This window comes from Cydia strobilella, chromosome 20 (assembly GCF_947568885.1).
Source record: "Cydia strobilella chromosome 20, ilCydStro3.1, whole genome shotgun sequence".
NCBI lineage: Eukaryota > Metazoa > Arthropoda > Insecta > Lepidoptera > Tortricidae > Cydia > Cydia strobilella.
In genome coordinates, this window is record NC_086060.1 from 11,712,544 (window position 1) to 11,734,865 (window position 22,322).

The 22,322-nt window shown below is 45.2% G+C and overlaps 1 protein-coding gene across 1 annotated transcript in view; it reads right to left on the reverse strand.

Annotated features, from left to right (window-relative positions):
• Positions 1–22,322, reverse strand: part of LOC134750691 (dedicator of cytokinesis protein 1) — a 114,842-nt gene that overhangs the window by 45,871 nt on the left and 46,649 nt on the right. Inside the window, exons 14-19 of the mRNA XM_063685927.1 lie at positions 12,876–13,024; positions 12,426–12,589; positions 11,594–11,777; positions 11,225–11,355; positions 9,797–9,971; positions 589–693 (exon numbers count right to left, since the gene is read on the reverse strand). Of these exons, the coding sequence (XP_063541997.1) occupies positions 589–693; positions 9,797–9,971; positions 11,225–11,355; positions 11,594–11,777; positions 12,426–12,589; positions 12,876–13,024 (908 nt within the window). The remainder of the gene's footprint in view (positions 1–588; positions 694–9,796; positions 9,972–11,224; positions 11,356–11,593; positions 11,778–12,425; positions 12,590–12,875; positions 13,025–22,322) is intronic.

The window sequence follows — 22,322 nt, forward strand, 5'->3', positions numbered from 1 at the left end:
AAAAGTCGAACAAACTTATTAAAACACTTAAAGAAGAAGCCCTCTTCTTCTACATTTTTTTCTAAACATAATTAGAAATATCTACACCAACAGCTACAAAAATAATACAATAGTTTCATGTTTCTATAAAATCTTACTGGAAATAAACTACTTAATAGCTAAGTAGGAAAAAAATTTAAAATGACATGGTACTTTCTGTCGAGCTATAATTATTAGTTTTCTGTATAGTTATAATTAGCTTTAATTTCGTACGCTAAAAGGCACATCATAGCTGTTCCTGTGTGTTAGCTGTTACCACCTATTTATGTACCTGTGATGAACACATAAAGAATTGATTGATTGATTGATTGATCGGAAATATTAATGTGTGATGAAAATGCTCTTGATGAAACCATTGTTTTGTAAACAATGCCGCTCCATAAGACTTTCAAGCTTTGTTTGACTTGGTGTTTTGCCGTTATGAGCACCAAAATGCGAGTAACTTGTAGTCATTCATGCTTCTTCATTTGTGTTCACAGTTAACTAACCATAAATGAACCTTACTGCAAAGACACAAGGTCCACCAACGGCCTCCAAGTCAATACATACGATTTGCTGATGCTGCGTAGGGTCGTGTAGCCGCGACGAGTCCGCGCCGAGCAGCCGGGCCGCCTTGTCCACGGAGCGAGACTTGTGCGCCGCCTCGCGGTCCAACTGTCACACCCGATAGCTTGGTGCAACGATACCCGATACGAATGTATCAAATATGATACACAGGTTCCCCGTGCGATCTCAATACCACGCTGATACGACTAAGAGTGGAGAGGAAGTAGGTACTTATTCCATAAATACATTGCATTTAAATCATGAGAGAAGAAACCATATAAATAATATTATGAAGTTAAAGTGTGTCTGTCTGTCTGTTACATCTTCATGCTTAAACCGCTGAATCGATTTAGTTGAAATTTGGTATAAATATATTTAGAGTCCCGGGGAAAAATGGACTTCTTATTAAAGAAAGTGAAAAGCAGGGTGGAATTGAGATAAGTGATGTAAACCTATTCTTAAATTGAATGATTGCCGTTACACTTTATCTAGGCGTGATGACTCAAATAAAGGTTTGTATGGAGAATTTAAAAAAGCAGGATTTAATTGGATAAAAAATAAACTACTCAAATTACTTATTCCACGCAGACAAAGTCGTGGGCAATAGCTAGTAATTAGATAAGTAGCGATTACGAGGCATGACAACCTCGTCTTCTGATGGCCTCAGTCGAGTCTCTCTCTACAATGGCTTATATACTCGTAACTTACAACAGTAACTCAAGCGGTTTATCTTAATCCCGTTCATCCCAGAAGGAACATCAGCGTGACATTCAGATAAAGAAAATCCAACGTCAATAAATTGAGATTTGGTATCCAAACCAGGGATTAGAAGTGGGGGAGGGAGGTCAATGGGCTAGTAAATCTTCCAAAACATTGAAATTAGGATAGGGAGAAGGAGTTGAAGGTAATACAATAGACGTTGGTTTTCCAAAGACCAATATGAAAAAAGCAGGGTGGTACCTACTAATTATTACTTCGATTTTCATTTCGTATCGGGTATCATGTACAAGCGTACACCAAATTTAATGCATACTGGTCATTTTATCCATCAAAATAATTATTTTTTTAATTCTTTGCCATGTAACAATAAATTAAAATTTAAAATGACCAGTGACATTCACGTTTGACAGTTTCTTAAACTGTCAAACGTGAAACATGCGATAACATCAAGAATTTGCACACAATTTTAGTGAGCGACATCGAAGGCTCATGTTAAAATGTTTTATTTTTTTTAAACACCAATATCAAAAATCATTGCATTATTACGTTTCGTTATTATTTAAATATAGGGTTTAAAAATATATTAGATATTAGTAAATTCAACTCGTAATTTTTAGTATGTATTTTACAAATTTTAATTGAGGCATTAATTCTAGAGTCAGACCAAGCTAACTCTGCAGCGATTTTGATAGCACGGACTGTGCAAGTGTTATCTTAAACGTCATAATTTAATGGAAAAAAAATCACATTTGCAGTGTCAGTGATGCTCTAATCATTTGTTTTAATAATGTTATTTAAGGCGTTGTTAAAATTAAATTTGTAAAACTAGACTAGTTGAATTTACGACAAACTTAAAAATACTTATAATACGAGAAATAAATAAATAAACGGTTTCATTTAAATATAATAAAGTTCCAAACATGTGATAGAAGGAATACGAGAGTGAAGTAATGTTTGAAAAAAAAAAAGATGTGAAAGTTTAAGTGATGGTTATAAGTTATAATTAATTAATGATTAGTTACTAAAACATAGACCAGGACACACATCTAACTAACCCTTTAAAACACAAAAAGGTCCCTTATGATACTTGGAAGTGCTAGCCATCAAACCATTTATTTCTTTTCCTTCTGACTACCTTTGTGAGTAATTTAATATGATAACTGAAAACAAGTGTAACCCATTCAAATATATTTAAAATAAAGGTGAATTATGCATTAAGAGGCCGTAGTCGATTTTGGAGCAAAAATGTAAAATTGATAGATTTAGAATCAGAATCAGAATCAGATAAACATTTATTGCCACAAAAAAAATACCTTAAGAACTAAGTACAAATATAAATCTTAAATACTAAAAATAGGTACAATTAATTTAGAAATTTAAAACATTTAATATTAAAGATTGGGCAATGGGCTCCAATCTCAGCATATGCGAAGCACTCCATTTAGTGGTTGAAATTATACACGTTTTGTTACGTAATATCTAAATAACAAGTATTGATTTCTATTAGCACGTCTTCTCATCTTGCCTTTTAATAATGAGGTCGCGAGCGTGCGTCACCGGTAATGCATGAAGAGAAAGGGCAGTTTTTAAAAAATCATCATAAAATCATGGTGGTAAATTATACAAATTGATGTATAAGAATAGTTTCAGCAAATGTTGTAGATTGTTTAGGTATCAAAATTACGTTGAAATGAAGTCGATTTTTAGAGAAATTGTCACTTGTTTTGAAGTAATTTCTGGAGAAAATTGATTTCGTCTAACTTTGATTTACACTACTAAAAAGTCATAATAATAAAAATGTAGTCTGATAAACGTCAAGTACAGGATATGTGTAATACAAAATTACCATGTTTAGCAGTCCAAACTTTACGAAATTTACAAATAAGAGCGACAAAATCAGTGCTTTACGCGCGTTTACCTAAACGTCCATCAGAAAAGCAAGCATTACTAATTTAGTGGGTCTGTTTTCAAAAAATTGATCTGAGAAAAGGTAAGATAAGAAGACGTGCTAATAGAAACCAGTACTTGTTATTTCAATTAGGTAACAAAAGGTGTAAATTTCACGGACTAAATCTATCAATTTTACATTTTTGCGACTAAAATCGACACCGGCCTCTTAACTAACTCGACTAATTACTTTCCCCGTGATCTCGGCGTCAGCGAAAGCTGGCGTGAATCCGCACAAGACTGAGCAAACTCTTGGCGTGCTCTTGATGTGTTTGAGGTTGTAGGCCAAGAATAGTTTTATTCATCGTGCCAGCCAAGTAAATAAGTATTGTAAACGGGTTACGCCTGTTGGGAGGATGTATAATGGAAAGACTGTATTATAGCACTGCTGTTATGAATCTTCTTTTTTTTATTCAATTTTTCTAATTACAAATAAACATGACTAGCCTAGATGGCTGCCTCCCCAGGAATGGCGAACACGCGCCCTCGTTCCATTTGACAGGGCGATACGATTCTAAAATCAAAACGTGGCTGTTGCCAGTTACTAATAAAAAGGCTGTAAAGGTTACAAACCTTGTATGTAACTAATTTGGGCAAACTTTGTATGCGAAACTGACTAAAAATAACGGCAACTAACACTACACAATACATATAATAAAACAGTTTTCTCACAACTACTGTGTGAAAGTAACAGATTTTACCCTTTTATATCTAAAAAAAACTTCTGGTCTACTTGAAACACTCGAAGAACACACACAGGTGACCACACAACATGCACACACGTGGACACACACATAAAATATACGGTTAGTGTACATATAATATTAAATAGATCCAGATAATGGTGAGAAAATTTGTGTTGGTATTAATTTTATTTTCGTGGTTTTTGAAGTTATATTAACTTTTTGTGTGCAAGTCTCATGATGCGGGTGCGACTTGGATTTTTGAGGTGTTAATGACGACATACACACTACACACACACATACAATCACAATAACCTTACATCATATAGGCGGTTAATTGCATTTAATAACATAGCCTCAGCAAAGGTTGTATGCTACGGTGTCCAGATAACTTGTACATACGAAGGCAAAAATATCGATCCAGACAAATGGCTCAAAAATATGTGAACACGAATGTAAGTTGTAAGAGTGTACACATATTAAATATATTAATAACGGGTCACTCACGTGTTAAAACAATAATAATAATGCCGTAAACGAGGGTAGTTTCTCGCCCCCCCTGCCGCCACCGGCGCCCGCGCCGAGTCATCGGGCGCGGAGGGCTCCCGCAGTCTGCGCCGGTCCGTCACCGTCGACGCAAGCTCCTGATGACGCTCCTCGGTACGGAGTGAAACATGTCGAGCGTTTTCGACTTAAAACACGCGAGTGACCCGTTATTAATATATTTAATATGTCTGTGTCTCACGGAAGTTTTGTGTACACATATTTTTGAAACTTTGGGAATGTATATATATTTATGCCCTTGACTGTTACAAATCACCAACTTGACATTTGGTATCGAACACTGACATTATATGTCATTACCGATTGACGGCCGATTGAGTAAAACTAGTTATTTCAAATGCAATAACTATGCCTTACGTTAGTTATAAATAACATGCTAAACCACTTACAAGTGAGTGAAAGAGAGTAAGTATCATGTGAATATTTACCCATTTCATTCTTGAGTAAAACCAATAACTTGGGTATGTTTTTGAGTACATTGGACGTCAAAGATATGTATATATTTTTCGCCATATGACAAAAGAGCATGGTGCAAAAGTGTTAACATATCTTTAGCCGACTGTACATTATATAACCCATTCGAAGTAACTATTTTGAAACACGATGAACGAAAATTGTTAAATGATTGAAACGAGATAATTTGAGTTTATAGCATGATGTTGATAATTTAATTAGTATTTTTAGTGCAAACATTAGTTTTGACATGATTTTAAGTTTTCTATTCGTCCATGCAATCCCACTGCAAGTGTATGTATCTTTCATCACAAAATTAGAATTACCAAAGATAGATATAAGTCCGTAATAGATGGATACAGTCTAAGGAAAAAAGTGCCTCGAAAATCACGAAAATTGATTCTCGATCAGATGGCGCCACTACCTTTGGCCTACTCTCGTATAGAGGGCGTTGACGGTTTCGTTTGTTATTTAACAATTTTAACGCATATCAGTTAAAGGACATGGGTCAAATCATATAAAAATAATTAATGCGAATAAAAAAATCATTAAATACAATCATATTTAAATACATTTTATCGTATTTTTATAAATCTTCATTTTTAGTTTAAAAAGTGTATCGATAGATGGCAGTGAATTTTCTGTGGTTACAAAATGTACTATGACAGTACGGCTCTTTCTTATTATATCCCTCTTTGGAATTACTAAAGAAAGTATATTTATCTACGATTAATTTTTCTCGCATAAAAAAGGAAGCTTCATACAAGAATAAACAGAACGGTTTTTATGCACAATATGAGCTTTCAAGTGCAATAAAATGTGTAAAAAAGTGTATTATACAGGGTAGTAAAGTAAGAAATGCGTCGGATCAATGTAATTGTGATCTGAGGCTTTCTTATTTACTACCCGAGGTTTGTATACTATTGTTCGGCATGACGGAGCCGGAAAGTGGCAACTTCGTTTAGCGCAGCGGGCCGAAACTACGCTTTCCGGCCGAAGAGCAGAAATACACTAATACTTTACCACTTTAACCAGTAATTTACATTACTACAATATCACAGTTTATTCTTGCAAGAATAGATTAGTTCCACTCAAATGCCAATTTTGATAGTGAGAATGTTTGATTTTCATCTAGTACTCGTACAGTGCTGATGTAATCTTTCAAAAATGCATTTCTATTGATTTGAACACCAATAACCCCTAAAGAGCCTACAATGGCATCAAGTACTATTGTCAGAGCAATTTATTAATATTATTAAATTTTAAATAGGGACTTAAACGCGTATTTAAGTTTCAGATTTACCTCCGACGTTTTGAGGACGGCGTTGTCCCCTTGGTCTCAGAGAAGACAGGCTAAAGTTGACATCCCACGACCGAGATCACGGGGACAACGCCGTCCTCGAAACGTCGGAGGTAAATCTTAAAACTTAAATACGCGATTAAGTCCCGTTTCACAATTTAATAATGTGTAGAAATCGTGAAAGTTTAAATCGGAATTTATTAATATTTAGGTATGACACAGTCAAAACTTATTGTATACAAATCGCTGCCCCAATATTACATACATTTTCAAGATAGTTGAAATGATAAAATTCAAATTTCAGTTCGATAAAAGTGAAACATAGAACCCTGTAACATTGGGCCAGCGAAATGGCATTCAAATTGCGAATATCCAAGGGCCTATTGCATAACAGCGGTGTCAGCATGGTTGCATTTTTATCACCTGTCACTATGCCTGTCACTTTTGCACTTACATACTTGTTAGAACGTGACAGGCATGGTGACAGGCGATATAAATGCTACCGTGCTAAGTACCTGCGGGGTTGTATTTTTCTTAATGTTATCTTTGGACAATAACATCGATGGCGTTATTTATTATGATTGCATTTTAGCTCTGTGCTTACAAAAACTGTTACCTTGATCACTGTCATAAGCACAAAACAAAAATGAAAACATTATTAAAAGCGTTTAAGGCGGTTCCCGCAGCCAGAAGGCAAAAAATCTCCTTATATGATCCTTCTCTAAGAGGCGTTGATATTCGTAGACGTGAAAAAAATATATGTAGTTCTTGACTATATTATCTTTATTAACATATAGCTTCCGATACACGAATTATGAAACTTCGCTCGAATAGTAATTTCATAGCTTTTTTAAAATAAATAAAAAAACGACAAAATTCGATTAAAATTGACACTTGGCGCGCATGATCTTTCCCGTTCTTTCTTGCGAAATGTGACAGTGACAGCGGCAAACCGATGGAACGGCCTTAAAACACTTTACTTTGTTCATTGTAACTTGTCATAGAAAAGGCCACAACGTTTAGTGTACACAAACAACACAAATTGCCAAACAGTCAACATGCATCGACATGCGTGCTTACCTCGTTACTGCAGCCGACATATACACGCCTGCCAGGTGACTTTAGACTCTAATACTAGCGAATTTGGGAACATTCTATGTATAGAATAAGGTATCACATATGATACTAGCATTTGGCATACCCGTAGGCTTTTTTCGGAGTAAATTAAAACAAGATATCCGGCTCCTTCATTGGACGTGACGTCAAATCACAAAACCGTGAGTGATTTCTACTCAGAATCACGAGCACTTTAGGAGAAAAAAAGTGTCTTCTAATTTCCAAACATTTTTCGTTCCTTTCCGTCATACAATGTCTATGAAAAATGGTAACGGAATGTAAAAAAAATCTTGAGGCACATTTTTCTCTTGTAAGAATTTAAAGAAATAATATGTGTCGCTTAACTACAAACTCGGGTAAATCGATTTGACTCTCTCAGCAAATATCTACCCTATTACATTTTCGTAATATCAAAATGGCATAATCTGACAGATGGATTTACCCGAGTTTAAAGTTAAGCGACTCATATGTACTAAGTAGAAATAATATAAAAATATTATAAAAATAAAATGGCCCGGTTTAAGTCTTGTCCAAGGGATCCTGCCTTTTCGCCGAAAATTGTATTGCCGAATTTCACTTCACCCGTTGACCACGAATGCTGTAAAGGGTTCGAAACGTCGGTAGTTTTATTTCATGAGTAACTATCGCGGTAACCGAAGACAATATTACGAATAACTTTTACCAATTATTATTTCGCAACCATTTCATTTCCCAATCCCACAGTTGGGAAATGAAAATGACGCACTAGGTTTGGTTTGGTTAGGTTAGGTTATGTAAAGTTGGGAAATGAAATTCGGCCAAATGAGACTTCTGCGAAAAGTTGGTTGGTAAGTGAAATTCGGCAATACAATTTTCGGCGAAAAGGCAGAGAACCCTTGTCCACAGATATATATAAATACATGAAGTAAGCCTGTAAAATGTTTGAAAGTTCCATAAAATGTTCTAAATTCGCTCGCATTGGGCCTGTCACCTATTTTCTGTTGCTAGATTGCTACGAGCCAATTCATGAGGTGCTGTGCATTGCAACATTTTTATCGCAGCAAAAAGAGACTCAACTACTTTACATTTAAGGTTCAAATTTTTTTAACACGCTATATTTTTACGATAAAAAGTAATGATCAAAATTATACCTTATCTTTTAGAAATTTGAGTTCGTTTTTCTGCGATATGAATGTTGTTTTATGAATAAAAAGTGTACATACCATTTCGAAGTTTAGACACGGACGGACAAATGTTATTACATAAGAGGACGCCACATTTATTATTGTTATACCCATAACAAAAATGGTTTCTGATATGGTTACAATTATATAAAATTATAAGGAAAAATCGTGTGCAAATGCACTTTTTGTTTCTTAAAATTTCCTTAAAATATTAAATATAAATAATTTTTTGGGATTGAGACTAAATTAATATTCATCAATTATAAATACAGGGATTTTGTAATATTAGAGATATAAAAATATTTTTTTGTTTTTTATCACTGATTGAAAAATATTTTAATTCATTTATTGCGACCAAATTATAATGTAATGGGAATGAAACTTGACCCTATTTACTGGCCACTGGCACGTTAAATACGACGAGTTAGATTATTTTTTTATATTGGATTACAATTTAGTAATAGTAAGCCCATTGAAAAGCATATTTTTAGCAAATACGCAATAGAATCTCATTAATTTCGAATCCAATCCGAATTTATTTATTGTTTCATAAACTTCATAATCCATACTAATATTATAAATGCGAAAGTCTGTCTGTCTGTCTGTGTGTTCCCTCTTCACGCTTAAACCGCTGAATCGATTTAGATGAAATTTGGCATAGAGATAGGTTGAGTCCCTGAGAAGGACATAGGATAGTTTTTATCCCGAAAATCATCCCTTAAGAAAGTAAAAAGCGGGGTGGAATTGAGATAATTAACGAAGTGCCTGCTAATTTGTGTGCATAATATATGCTCAAATTTAGATTGCTATGAAATTTTTTCCAGGCGCTGTTCTTACTCTAGCTGCGGTTACTAAGTCCACGTAGACGAAGTCGCGGGCAAAAGCTAGTATGTACTAAAACTAATAGAAATTCCGCTCAGTTTATGTAAAATCGCGGAAAAAATAGAATCGATTATTATGTTTAACATAATAATATAGTTGATTATTGTTATGTACAATCTTGATCGATATATGGAGTTATAGTATGGGGCAAAATTGTATCCGGACTCAATTTTTCCGTGTCGCCCCGAACATCCCAGGGTTGTGTAAACCTCCAGCAAGATGGAAAAAGTAGAATCGATTATTGAGTTTAACATAATAATATAGTTGATTATTGTTATGTACAATCTTGATCGATATATGGAGTTATAGTATGGGGCAAAATCGTATCCGGACTCTCAATTTTTCCGTGTCGCCCCGAACATCCCAGGGTTGTGTAAACTCACCTCCGCCTTCTCCATGAGCAGATGTCTGACGGTGCCGGCGACGTGCGGCGCGAGCAGCGCGCGCGCGGCGGGCGCGCGGGCCAGCGCGCCGCGCAGCAGCTCCAGCAGCGCCAGCACGCGCTGCTTGCCCAGTCGCGAGAGGGGAAGCGCGTCCAGCGCACGGACTACGAGCGCACTGCAATCATTATAAATAGTGATTGACCGTACCTGGCCAGGGGGTAGGGACCCTGCCGACGAAGCCGACGATTCCGGGTTCAAATCCTGCATTTATTTGTGTGACGAGCAGAGATATTTGTTCCCGAGTCGTGGGTGTTTTCTATGTGTTCATGTATTTTTAAGTATTTATATACTTATAAATACTTTAATACATATAAAACCCACAACACGAGCCTTATTGAGCTTCCTGTGGTGGGACTTAGTAAATTTGTGTAATAATGATATTGTCTTCGGTTACCGCGATAGTTACTCATGAATTGATTGTTTTTTATCGCGTATATATATATATCTTTACTTGAAAAATAATTATAGTGTATAACTAGCCTTATGAACCGATTTTGCATGTACAACCAGCCTTAAAGTTTGTAGTCTATGATTGTTCATTATTTTAGTATGTGGATATTTTTGCACTTTGTAATTTTTCCTCAGTCACCCGTTGACCACGAACGCTGTAAAGAGTTCGAAACGTCGGGATGTATTATAAATTCAATATACGCGATATAATCCGTTTTCATAGTTTTATTTCTTGTGTAATAATGTCCTATAATATTAAAAAAAAAACTTCTGTCCGCCTTTTATACGTCTGCCACACTACGCTTTCCGCGCTGTTCCTCGCTCTGCTCCTAGCGCTGCCGTGACGTTGCCCTTTGCGTCGCGCCAAAAAACCAACAAAATAGAAAGCGGTGGGAATGACGAAGAGCATGACAAGTAACGAGGCCACACTACGTTTCTGCCTACTTCCCTAAGTAGTATGCTACCTCTCATGATACTCGTCGAGTGTGTGCCCGAGGTATTAAGCAGATTAGCAAACGCATTGGTTGCGCAGCACAGCAAACCGCGGACGAGTTCGAATAAGACGAGCATGGGTTACTTGCCAACACGGAATAGAGGTATCACGTCCAGTGCCCGGACTACGTGTAATACTAGACTAGTGCCTGATTTGCCCAAGGCACAATACCGCAACATTTCGTGGCAGTTTTCACTATGCTGCTACGAAGTGCTGGAATAAACTTCCACCACCTATTTGGTTCAAGTCCAAACTGAAAAAACACCTATTTGCTCAACAAGGTGTTGCTCCAGCCTCACATCTGTCTGTCTGGCTGTCTTTATCTGTGTTTTGTATACTTCTTCTTTCAAATTTTTGTTATGCATTTTGTAATGTAATGATGTGTTGCCTGAATAAACATTATTCTATTCTAATATAAGGTTTACCTGAGCTCAGTCTGCGGGAACACTTTAATGGCATGTGGCACGGCGTGCGGTAGGTACTTAAGCGCGGAACCTTGACATGTTAGGGCGTAGTCCCCACACCGCATCAGCCATACTAGCGCCTCCATCAGACTCTGTGGAAGAAACATTTTGGATGTAACACTCCCGCGAGACCAACATGAATACGGAAACGAGGTCGAGCGATAATTAACTAAAATTATGAAATATTTAAAATAATAGATGGACCGCTTTTTAAGGCCTTAGCAGCCCTCTAAATTTTACCCTTCAGCACATTGAGGTTTACTGGTATTTAAGGGACTAGAAACTAGGTAATAGATATGAGATTACTAATAAGAGATATGTAGAAAGTACCTCAAATTGAAACCTGAAGTCCTCGTGAGCTTGTGGATCGCCGAGCGCGCTCCTTAACTGTCGACTCCGAACGATGAAGCGAATCAAACATTCTAGGCATTTCATACATTGAAGCAGCCTCTTTAACGCTAGCTCTCCTTGCTCTGCTGAGGTGATCACCCAGACTATTACGGAAATCAGTTTTCTGAAAATAAAATGTATAATTTCATCACATCATGTAAAAAAAAATGTAATTGTTCTATAGTCTTATGTAACGTATGTATGTTTGTAAGCATGTTTGATACTTAGGTACTTTATTAGTTGTGTATCCAATTGTTACTTCTGTGTATCTTCCTATTTATAGGCAGTGCTGAACAAGCCCTGTTTCTACTTGTTATCAATATCGGTATGTTATAATTAATGGAACTATAGGTCTTATTGTATATCTGCAAGTTTAAACTTATCTGTATGTGACTGTTTGTTTCCTAAATAAAAAAAAAAAAAAAAAAAAAAACATTTACTCTAATTTATTCTACTAGTCGATACAGTTAATGTTAATGATAACATTTCTCCAAGAAACATTAGGTCTTACACTCGTCTGTCGTACAAAATATCCATAAAATCGAATATTTAGTACTCAAGAATATTTTTGGAAAAGTAAAATTTTTAATATATATTAAAAATATTTTAATGCAGTTTTGTTACTTTTTAAAAATAAAAGAATGTTTCCTTTAAGAAAAATGAGCTAACTTAAGGTTTTAAGGCACTTTCCCTTCAGGGCCCATTATTTTTTTTCCATCCTGTATAAATGTAAGACCAGCCCAGCTAATTATAAAGAACAAATTATACTCACTCATAAGCCAATGCGTCACAGAAGCTATCATCAATATACGCGTACAGGACGGGCTGAAAGTGTTGGTATTTGTGGTCAGCCACTAAAGATACAACCCGCATCAGACTTTCTAACACTAACACGCCGTAGCTGTTTTCTGTGTAGCTTTCTTGCTCTTCTGGGACCTGAAAGATAGTATAAGTATGCTTAGAATAAATTCAAAAGTGGAAAAATTACTGCCTTGGGTGAGGTGGGGCCTGTCAGTTAGAACAAAAATTTGACACATATTAAATCACATTTACAATCGGGTCTATCGCGAATTTGTAAATGTGATTTAATATGTGTTCAAAAAGCGAAAGTTTTAAATGTTATAAAAATTTGACAGTTCCGAACAACTGACAGGCCGATATCGTCCGTCGGATTGATAGTCAGTGGGCCCCTTTAAGCAGGTCATAAAGTATCAAACGGTACCTGTGTCAATATACTAAACAACGCATCCAGTATATCCTGCAGGAACTTGACTAATTCCTCGCTCGGCACGTGCATGAGTCTTGTCAGCGCTTGTCGGAGCGTGCCTTCCGCGTGGTGTGTACTCCACTTTAGCACGCCTAGGATCTCCTCTGTGAATAGAAGACACATGTCGGATAATAATCGTAAGCATGGCCTATATGACATTTTTATTGCGGGGTTGTAATTTTGAGAGAACACAGCGCAGTGCCACGGCCATGTCGTTAAAAAGCAACTATCGCGATAGTATTAAGGTTCAAAATGTAACAGCTCATTCTGAGAACGAGTTTGGGTAACGAAGGACGATCGTTTGCCTGTGTGTGGCCTAAGAATGATTATTACATAAATTTGAACCATATAAATAGGACGGTAGAATTTCTTTTTAAACGAGTTTTTTCCCGTTCAGTCAGCAGCGGTAGCATTGGTAACCGCTAAACAAAAGAAATAAAGGATTTTGTTTAACATATTAGAGTGTGAGGCGTAAAAACCATTTGAGAAAATTCATATAGCCTGCATCTTCTCAAATGATTTTTTCGCCAAAGACCCTAATCTGTTAAACAAAAGCCTTTGTTCCTTTTATGCGTGCGCGTGACCATTGTGTATCAGCGAGTGGCATGCGCTCACGAACAATGGGCACGCGCACGCATAAAAGGAACAAAGGGTTTTGTTTAACAGAGAGATGCAGACTATACTATATCTTACCTCGTTGCGTCAGTTTAGTAGAGCACAGCTTGGAGTGTACAACGAGCGAGTCTCTGTGCACGAGACACAGCGGCCCTCTGACCAGACCGCGCTCGGCCTGCGCGGGCAGCTCGTCGCGGCGGGACGGCAGATAGATGCAGACTATACTATATCTTACCTCGTTGCGTCAGTTTAGTAGAGCACAGCTTGGAGTGTACAACGAGCGAGTCTCTGTGCACGAGACACAGCGGCCCTCTGACCAGACCGCGCTCGGCCTGCGCGGGCAGCTCGTCGCGGCGGGACGGCAGATAGATGCAGACTATACTATATCTTACCTCGTTGCGTCAGTTTAGTAGAGCACAGCTTGGAGTGTACAACGAGCGAGTCTCTGTGCACGAGACACAGCGGCCCTCTGACCAGACCGCGCTCGGCCTGCGCGGGCAGCTCGTCGCGGCGGGACGGCAGATAGATGCAGACTATACTATATCTTACCTCGTTGCGTCAGTTTAGTAGAGCACAGCTTGGAGTGTACAACGAGCGAGTCTCTGTGCACGAGACACAGCGGCCCTCTGACCAGACCGCGCTCGGCCTGCGCGGGCAGCTCGTCGCGGCGGGACGGCAGATAGATGCAGACTATACTATATCTTACCTCGTTGCGTCAGTTTAGTAGAGCACAGCTTGGAGTGTACAACGAGCGAGTCTCTGTGCACGAGACACAGCGGCCCTCTGACCAGACCGCGCTCGGCCTGCGCGGGCAGCTCGTCGCGGCGGGACGGCAGATAGATGCAGACTATACTATATCTTACCTCGTTGCGTCAGTTTAGTAGAGCACAGCTTGGAGTGTACAACGAGCGAGTCTCTGTGCACGAGACACAGCGGCCCTCTGACCAGACCGCGCTCGGCCTGCGCGGGCAGCTCGTCGCGGCGGGACGGCAGATAGATGCAGACTATACTATATCTTACCTCGTTGCGTCAGTTTAGTAGAGCACAGCTTGGAGTGTACAACGAGCGAGTCTCTGTGCACGAGACACAGCGGCCCTCTGACCAGACCGCGCTCGGCCTGCGCGGGCAGCTCGTCGCGGCGGGACGGCAGATAGATGCAGACTATACTATATCTTACCTCGTTGCGTCAGTTTAGTAGAGCACAGCTTGGAGTGTACAACGAGCGAGTCTCTGTGCACGAGACACAGCGGCCCTCTGACCAGACCGCGCTCGGCCTGCGCGGGCAGCTCGTCGCGGCGGGACGGCAGATAGATGCAGACTATACTATATCTTACCTCGTTGCGTCAGTTTAGTAGAGCACAGCTTGGAGTGTACAACGAGCGAGTCTCTGTGCACGAGACACAGCGGCCCTCTGACCAGACCGCGCTCGGCCTGCGCGGGCAGCTCGTCGCGGCGGGACGGCAGATAGATGCAGACTATACTATATCTTACCTCGTTGCGTCAGTTTAGTAGAGCACAGCTTGGAGTGTACAACGAGCGAGTCTCTGTGCACGAGACACAGCGGCCCTCTGACCAGACCGCGCTCGGCCTGCGCGGGCAGCTCGTCGCGGCGGGACGGCAGATAGATGCAGACTATACTATATCTTACCTCGTTGCGTCAGTTTAGTAGAGCACAGCTTGGAGTGTACAACGAGCGAGTCTCTGTGCACGAGACACAGCGGCCCTCTGACCAGACCGCGCTCGGCCTGCGCGGGCAGCTCGTCGCGGCGGGACGGCAGATAGATGCAGACTATACTATATCTTACCTCGTTGCGTCAGTTTAGTAGAGCACAGCTTGGAGTGTACAACGAGCGAGTCTCTGTGCACGAGACACAGCGGCCCTCTGACCAGACCGCGCTCGGCCTGCGCGGGCAGCTCGTCGCGGCGGGACGGCAGATAGATGCAGACTATACTATATCTTACCTCGTTGCGTCAGTTTAGTAGAGCACAGCTTGGAGTGTACAACGAGCGAGTCTCTGTGCACGAGACACAGCGGCCCTCTGACCAGACCGCGCTCGGCCTGCGCGGGCAGCTCGTCGCGGCGGGACGGCAGATAGATGCAGACTATACTATATCTTACCTCGTTGCGTCAGTTTAGTAGAGCACAGCTTGGAGTGTACAACGAGCGAGTCTCTGTGCACGAGACACAGCGGCCCTCTGACCAGACCGCGCTCGGCCTGCGCGGGCAGCTCGTCGCGGCGGGACGGCAGATAGATGCAGACTATACTATATCTTACCTCGTTGCGTCAGTTTAGTAGAGCACAGCTTGGAGTGTACAACGAGCGAGTCTCTGTGCACGAGACACAGCGGCCCTCTGACCAGACCGCGCTCGGCCTGCGCGGGCAGCTCGTCGCGGCGGGACGGCAGATAGATGCAGACTATACTATATCTTACCTCGTTGCGTCAGTTTAGTAGAGCACAGCTTGGAGTGTACAACGAGCGAGTCTCTGTGCACGAGACACAGCGGCCCTCTGACCAGACCGCGCTCGGCCTGCGCGGGCAGCTCGTCGCGGCGGGACGGCAGATAGATGCAGACTATACTATATCTTACCTCGTTGCGTCAGTTTAGTAGAGCACAGCTTGGAGTGTACAACGAGCGAGTCTCTGTGCACGAGACACAGCGGCCCTCTGACCAGACCGCGCTCGGCCTGCGCGGGCAGCTCGTCGCGGCGGGACGGCAGATAGATGCAGACTATACTATATCTTACCTCGTTGCGTCAGTTTAGTAGAGCACAGCTTGGAGTGTACAACGAGCGAGTCTCTGTGCACGAGACACAGCGGCCCTCTGACCAGACCGCGCTCGGCCTGCGCGGGCAGCTCGTCGCGGCGGGACGGCAGATAGATGCAGACTATACTATATCTTACCTCGTTGCGTCAGTTTAGTAGAGCACAGCTTGGAGTGTACAACGAGCGAGTCTCTGTGCACGAGACACAGCGGCCCTCTGACCAGACCGCGCTCGGCCTGCGCGGGCAGCTCGTCGCGGCGGGACGGCAGATAGATGCAGACTATACTATATCTTACCTCGTTGCGTCAGTTTAGTAGAGCACAGCTTGGAGTGTACAACGAGCGAGTCTCTGTGCACGAGACACAGCGGCCCTCTGACCAGACCGCGCTCGGCCTGCGCGGGCAGCTCGTCGCGGCGGGACGGCAGATAGATGCAGACTATACTATATCTTACCTCGTTGCGTCAGTTTAGTAGAGCACAGCTTGGAGTGTACAACGAGCGAGTCTCTGTGCACGAGACACAGCGGCCCTCTGACCAGACCGCGCTCGGCCTGCGCGGGCAGCTCGTCGCGGCGGGACGGCAGATAGATGCAGACTATACTATATCTTACCTCGTTGCGTCAGTTTAGTAGAGCACAGCTTGGAGTGTACAACGAGCGAGTCTCTGTGCACGAGACACAGCGGCCCTCTGACCAGACCGCGCTCGGCCTGCGCGGGCAGCTCGTCGCGGCGGGACGGCAGATAGATGCAGACTATACTATATCTTACCTCGTTGCGTCAGTTTAGTAGAGCACAGCTTGGAGTGTACAACGAGCGAGTCTCTGTGCACGAGACACAGCGGCCCTCTGACCAGACCGCGCTCGGCCTGCGCGGGCAGCTCGTCGCGGCGGGACGGCAGATAGATGCAGACTATACTATATCTTACCTCGTTGCGTCAGTTTAGTAGAGCACAGCTTGGAGTGTACAACGAGCGAGTCTCTGTGCACGAGACACAGCGGCCCTCTGACCAGACCGCGCTCGGCCTGCGCGGGCAGCTCGTCGCGGCGGGACGGCAGATAGATGCAGACTATACTATATCTTACCTCGTTGCGTCAGTTTAGTAGAGCACAGCTTGGAGTGTACAACGAGCGAGTCTCTGTGCACGAGACACAGCGGCCCTCTGACCAGACCGCGCTCGGCCTGCGCGGGCAGCTCGTCGCGGCGGGACGGCAGATAGATGCAGACTATACTATATCTTACCTCGTTGCGTCAGTTTAGTAGAGCACAGCTTGGAGTGTACAACGAGCGAGTCTCTGTGCACGAGACACAGCGGCCCTCTGACCAGACCGCGCTCGGCCTGCGCGGGCAGCTCGTCGCGGCGGGACGGCAGATAGATGCAGACTATACTATATCTTACCTCGTTGCGTCAGTTTAGTAGAGCACAGCTTGGAGTGTACAACGAGCGAGTCTCTGTGCACGAGACACAGCGGCCCTCTGACCAGACCGCGCTCGGCCTGCGCGGGCAGCTCGTCGCGGCGGGACGGCAGATAGATGCAGACTATACTATATCTTACCTCGTTGCGTCAGTTTAGTAGAGCACAGCTTGGAGTGTACAACGAGCGAGTCTCTGTGCACGAGACACAGCGGCCCTCTGACCAGACCGCGCTCGGCCTGCGCGGGCAGCTCGTCGCGGCGGGACGGCAGATAGATGCAGACTATACTATATCTTACCTCGTTGCGTCAGTTTAGTAGAGCACAGCTTGGAGTGTACAACGAGCGAGTCTCTGTGCACGAGACACAGCGGCCCTCTGACCAGACCGCGCTCGGCCTGCGCGGGCAGCTCGTCGCGGCGGGACGGCAGATAGATGCAGACTATACTATATCTTACCTCGTTGCGTCAGTTTAGTAGAGCACAGCTTGGAGTGTACAACGAGCGAGTCTCTGTGCACGAGACACAGCGGCCCTCTGACCAGACCGCGCTCGGCCTGCGCGGGCAGCTCGTCGCGGCGGGACGGCAGATAGATGCAGACTATACTATATCTTACCTCGTTGCGTCAGTTTAGTAGAGCACAGCTTGGAGTGTACAACGAGCGAGTCTCTGTGCACGAGACACAGCGGCCCTCTGACCAGACCGCGCTCGGCCTGCGCGGGCAGCTCGTCGCGGCGGGACGGCAGATAGATGCAGACTATACTATATCTTACCTCGTTGCGTCAGTTTAGTAGAGCACAGCTTGGAGTGTACAACGAGCGAGTCTCTGTGCACGAGACACAGCGGCCCTCTGACCAGACCGCGCTCGGCCTGCGCGGGCAGCTCGTCGCGGCGGGACGGCAGATAGATGCAGACTATACTATATCTTACCTCGTTGCGTCAGTTTAGTAGAGCACAGCTTGGAGTGTACAACGAGCGAGTCTCTGTGCACGAGACACAGCGGCCCTCTGACCAGACCGCGCTCGGCCTGCGCGGGCAGCTCGTCGCGGCGGGACGGCAGATAGATGCAGACTATACTATATCTTACCTCGTTGCGTCAGTTTAGTAGAGCACAGCTTGGAGTGTACAACGAGCGAGTCTCTGTGCACGAGACACAGCGGCCCTCTGACCAGACCGCGCTCGGCCTGCGCGGGCAGCTCGTCGCGGCGGGACGGCAGATAGATGCAGACTATACTATATCTTACCTCGTTGCGTCAGTTTAGTAGAGCACAGCTTGGAGTGTACAACGAGCGAGTCTCTGTGCACGAGACACAGCGGCCCTCTGACCAGACCGCGCTCGGCCTGCGCGGGCAGCTCGTCGCGGCGGGACGGCAGATAGATGCAGACTATACTATATCTTACCTCGTTGCGTCAGTTTAGTAGAGCACAGCTTGGAGTGTACAACGAGCGAGTCTCTGTGCACGAGACACAGCGGCCCTCTGACCAGACCGCGCTCGGCCTGCGCGGGCAGCTCGTCGCGGCGGGACGGCAGATAGATGCAGACTATACTATATCTTACCTCGTTGCGTCAGTTTAGTAGAGCACAGCTTGGAGTGTACAACGAGCGAGTCTCTGTGCACGAGACACAGCGGCCCTCTGACCAGACCGCGCTCGGCCTGCGCGGGCAGCTCGTCGCGGCGGGACGGCAGATAGATGCAGACTATACTATATCTTACCTCGTTGCGTCAGTTTAGTAGAGCACAGCTTGGAGTGTACAACGAGCGAGTCTCTGTGCACGAGACACAGCGGCCCTCTGACCAGACCGCGCTCGGCCTGCGCGGGCAGCTCGTCGCGGCGGGACGGCAGATAGATGCAGACTATACTATATCTTACCTCGTTGCGTCAGTTTAGTAGAGCACAGCTTGGAGTGTACAACGAGCGAGTCTCTGTGCACGAGACACAGCGGCCCTCTGACCAGACCGCGCTCGGCCTGCGCGGGCAGCTCGTCGCGGCGGGACGGCAGATAGATGCAGACTATACTATATCTTACCTCGTTGCGTCAGTTTAGTAGAGCACAGCTTGGAGTGTACAACGAGCGAGTCTCTGTGCACGAGACACAGCGGCCCTCTGACCAGACCGCGCTCGGCCTGCGCGGGCAGCTCGTCGCGGCGGGACGGCAGATAGATGCAGACTATACTATATCTTACCTCGTTGCGTCAGTTTAGTAGAGCACAGCTTGGAGTGTACAACGAGCGAGTCTCTGTGCACGAGACACAGCGGCCCTCTGACCAGACCGCGCTCGGCCTGCGCGGGCAGCTCGTCGCGGCGGGACGGCAGATAGATGCAGACTATACTATATCTTACCTCGTTGCGTCAGTTTAGTAGAGCACAGCTTGGAGTGTACAACGAGCGAGTCTCTGTGCACGAGACACAGCGGCCCTCTGACCAGACCGCGCTCGGCCTGCGCGGGCAGCTCGTCGCGGCGGGACGGCAGATAGATGCAGACTATACTATATCTTACCTCGTTGCGTCAGTTTAGTAGAGCACAGCTTGGAGTGTACAACGAGCGAGTCTCTGTGCACGAGACACAGCGGCCCTCTGACCAGACCGCGCTCGGCCTGCGCGGGCAGCTCGTCGCGGCGGGACGGCAGATAGATGCAGACTATACTATATCTTACCTCGTTGCGTCAGTTTAGTAGAGCACAGCTTGGAGTGTACAACGAGCGAGTCTCTGTGCACGAGACACAGCGGCCCTCTGACCAGACCGCGCTCGGCCTGCGCGGGCAGCTCGTCGCGGCGGGACGGCAGATAGATGCAGACTATACTATATCTTACCTCGTTGCGTCAGTTTAGTAGAGCACAGCTTGGAGTGTACAACGAGCGAGTCTCTGTGCACGAGACACAGCGGCCCTCTGACCAGACCGCGCTCGGCCTGCGCGGGCAGCTCGTCGCGGCGGGACGGCAGATAGATGCAGACTATACTATATCTTACCTCGTTGCGTCAGTTTAGTAGAGCACAGCTTGGAGTGTACAACGAGCGAGTCTCTGTGCACGAGACACAGCGGCCCTCTGACCAGACCGCGCTCGGCCTGCGCGGGCAGCTCGTCGCGGCGGGACGGCAGATAGATGCAGACTATACTATATCTTACCTCGTTGCGTCAGTTTAGTAGAGCACAGCTTGGAGTGTACAACGAGCGAGTCTCTGTGCACGAGACACAGCGGCCCTCTGACCAGACCGCGCTCGGCCTGCGCGGGCAGCTCGTCGCGGCGGGACGGCAGATAGATGCAGACTATACTATATCTTACCTCGTTGCGTCAGTTTAGTAGAGCACAGCTTGGAGTGTACAACGAGCGAGTCTCTGTGCACGAGACACAGCGGCCCTCTGACCAGACCGCGCTCGGCCTGCGCGGGCAGCTCGTCGCGGCGGGACGGCAGATAGATGCAGACTATACTATATCTTACCTCGTTGCGTCAGTTTAGTAGAGCACAGCTTGGAGTGTACAACGAGCGAGTCTCTGTGCACGAGACACAGCGGCCCTCTGACCAGACCGCGCTCGGCCTGCGCGGGCAGCTCGTCGCGGCGGGACGGCAGATAGATGCAGACTATACTATATCTTACCTCGTTGCGTCAGTTTAGTAGAGCACAGCTTGGAGTGTACAACGAGCGAGTCTCTGTGCACGAGACACAGCGGCCCTCTGACCAGACCGCGCTCGGCCTGCGCGGGCAGCTCGTCGCGGCGGGACGGCAGATAGATGCAGACTATACTATATCTTACCTCGTTGCGTCAGTTTAGTAGAGCACAGCTTGGAGTGTACAACGAGCGAGTCTCTGTGCACGAGACACAGCGGCCCTCTGACCAGACCGCGCTCGGCCTGCGCGGGCAGCTCGTCGCGGCGGGACGGCAGATAGATGCAGACTATACTATATCTTACCTCGTTGCGTCAGTTTAGTAGAGCACAGCTTGGAGTGTACAACGAGCGAGTCTCTGTGCACGAGACACAGCGGCCCTCTGACCAGACCGCGCTCGGCCTGCGCGGGCAGCTCGTCGCGGCGGGACGGCAGATAGATGCAGACTATACTATATCTTACCTCGTTGCGTCAGTTTAGTAGAGCACAGCTTGGAGTGTACAACGAGCGAGTCTCTGTGCACGAGACACAGCGGCCCTCTGACCAGACCGCGCTCGGCCTGCGCGGGCAGCTCGTCGCGGCGGGACGGCAGATAGATGCAGACTATACTATATCTTACCTCGTTGCGTCAGTTTAGTAGAGCACAGCTTGGAGTGTACAACGAGCGAGTCTCTGTGCACGAGACACAGCGGCCCTCTGACCAGACCGCGCTCGGCCTGCGCGGGCAGCTCGTCGCGGCGGGACGGCAGATAGATGCAGACTATACTATATCTTACCTCGTTGCGTCAGTTTAGTAGAGCACAGCTTGGAGTGTACAACGAGCGAGTCTCTGTGCACGAGACACAGCGGCCCTCTGACCAGACCGCGCTCGGCCTGCGCGGGCAGCTCGTCGCGGCGGGACGGCAGATAGATGCAGACTATACTATATCTTACCTCGTTGCGTCAGTTTAGTAGAGCACAGCTTGGAGTGTACAACGAGCGAGTCTCTGTGCACGAGACACAGCGGC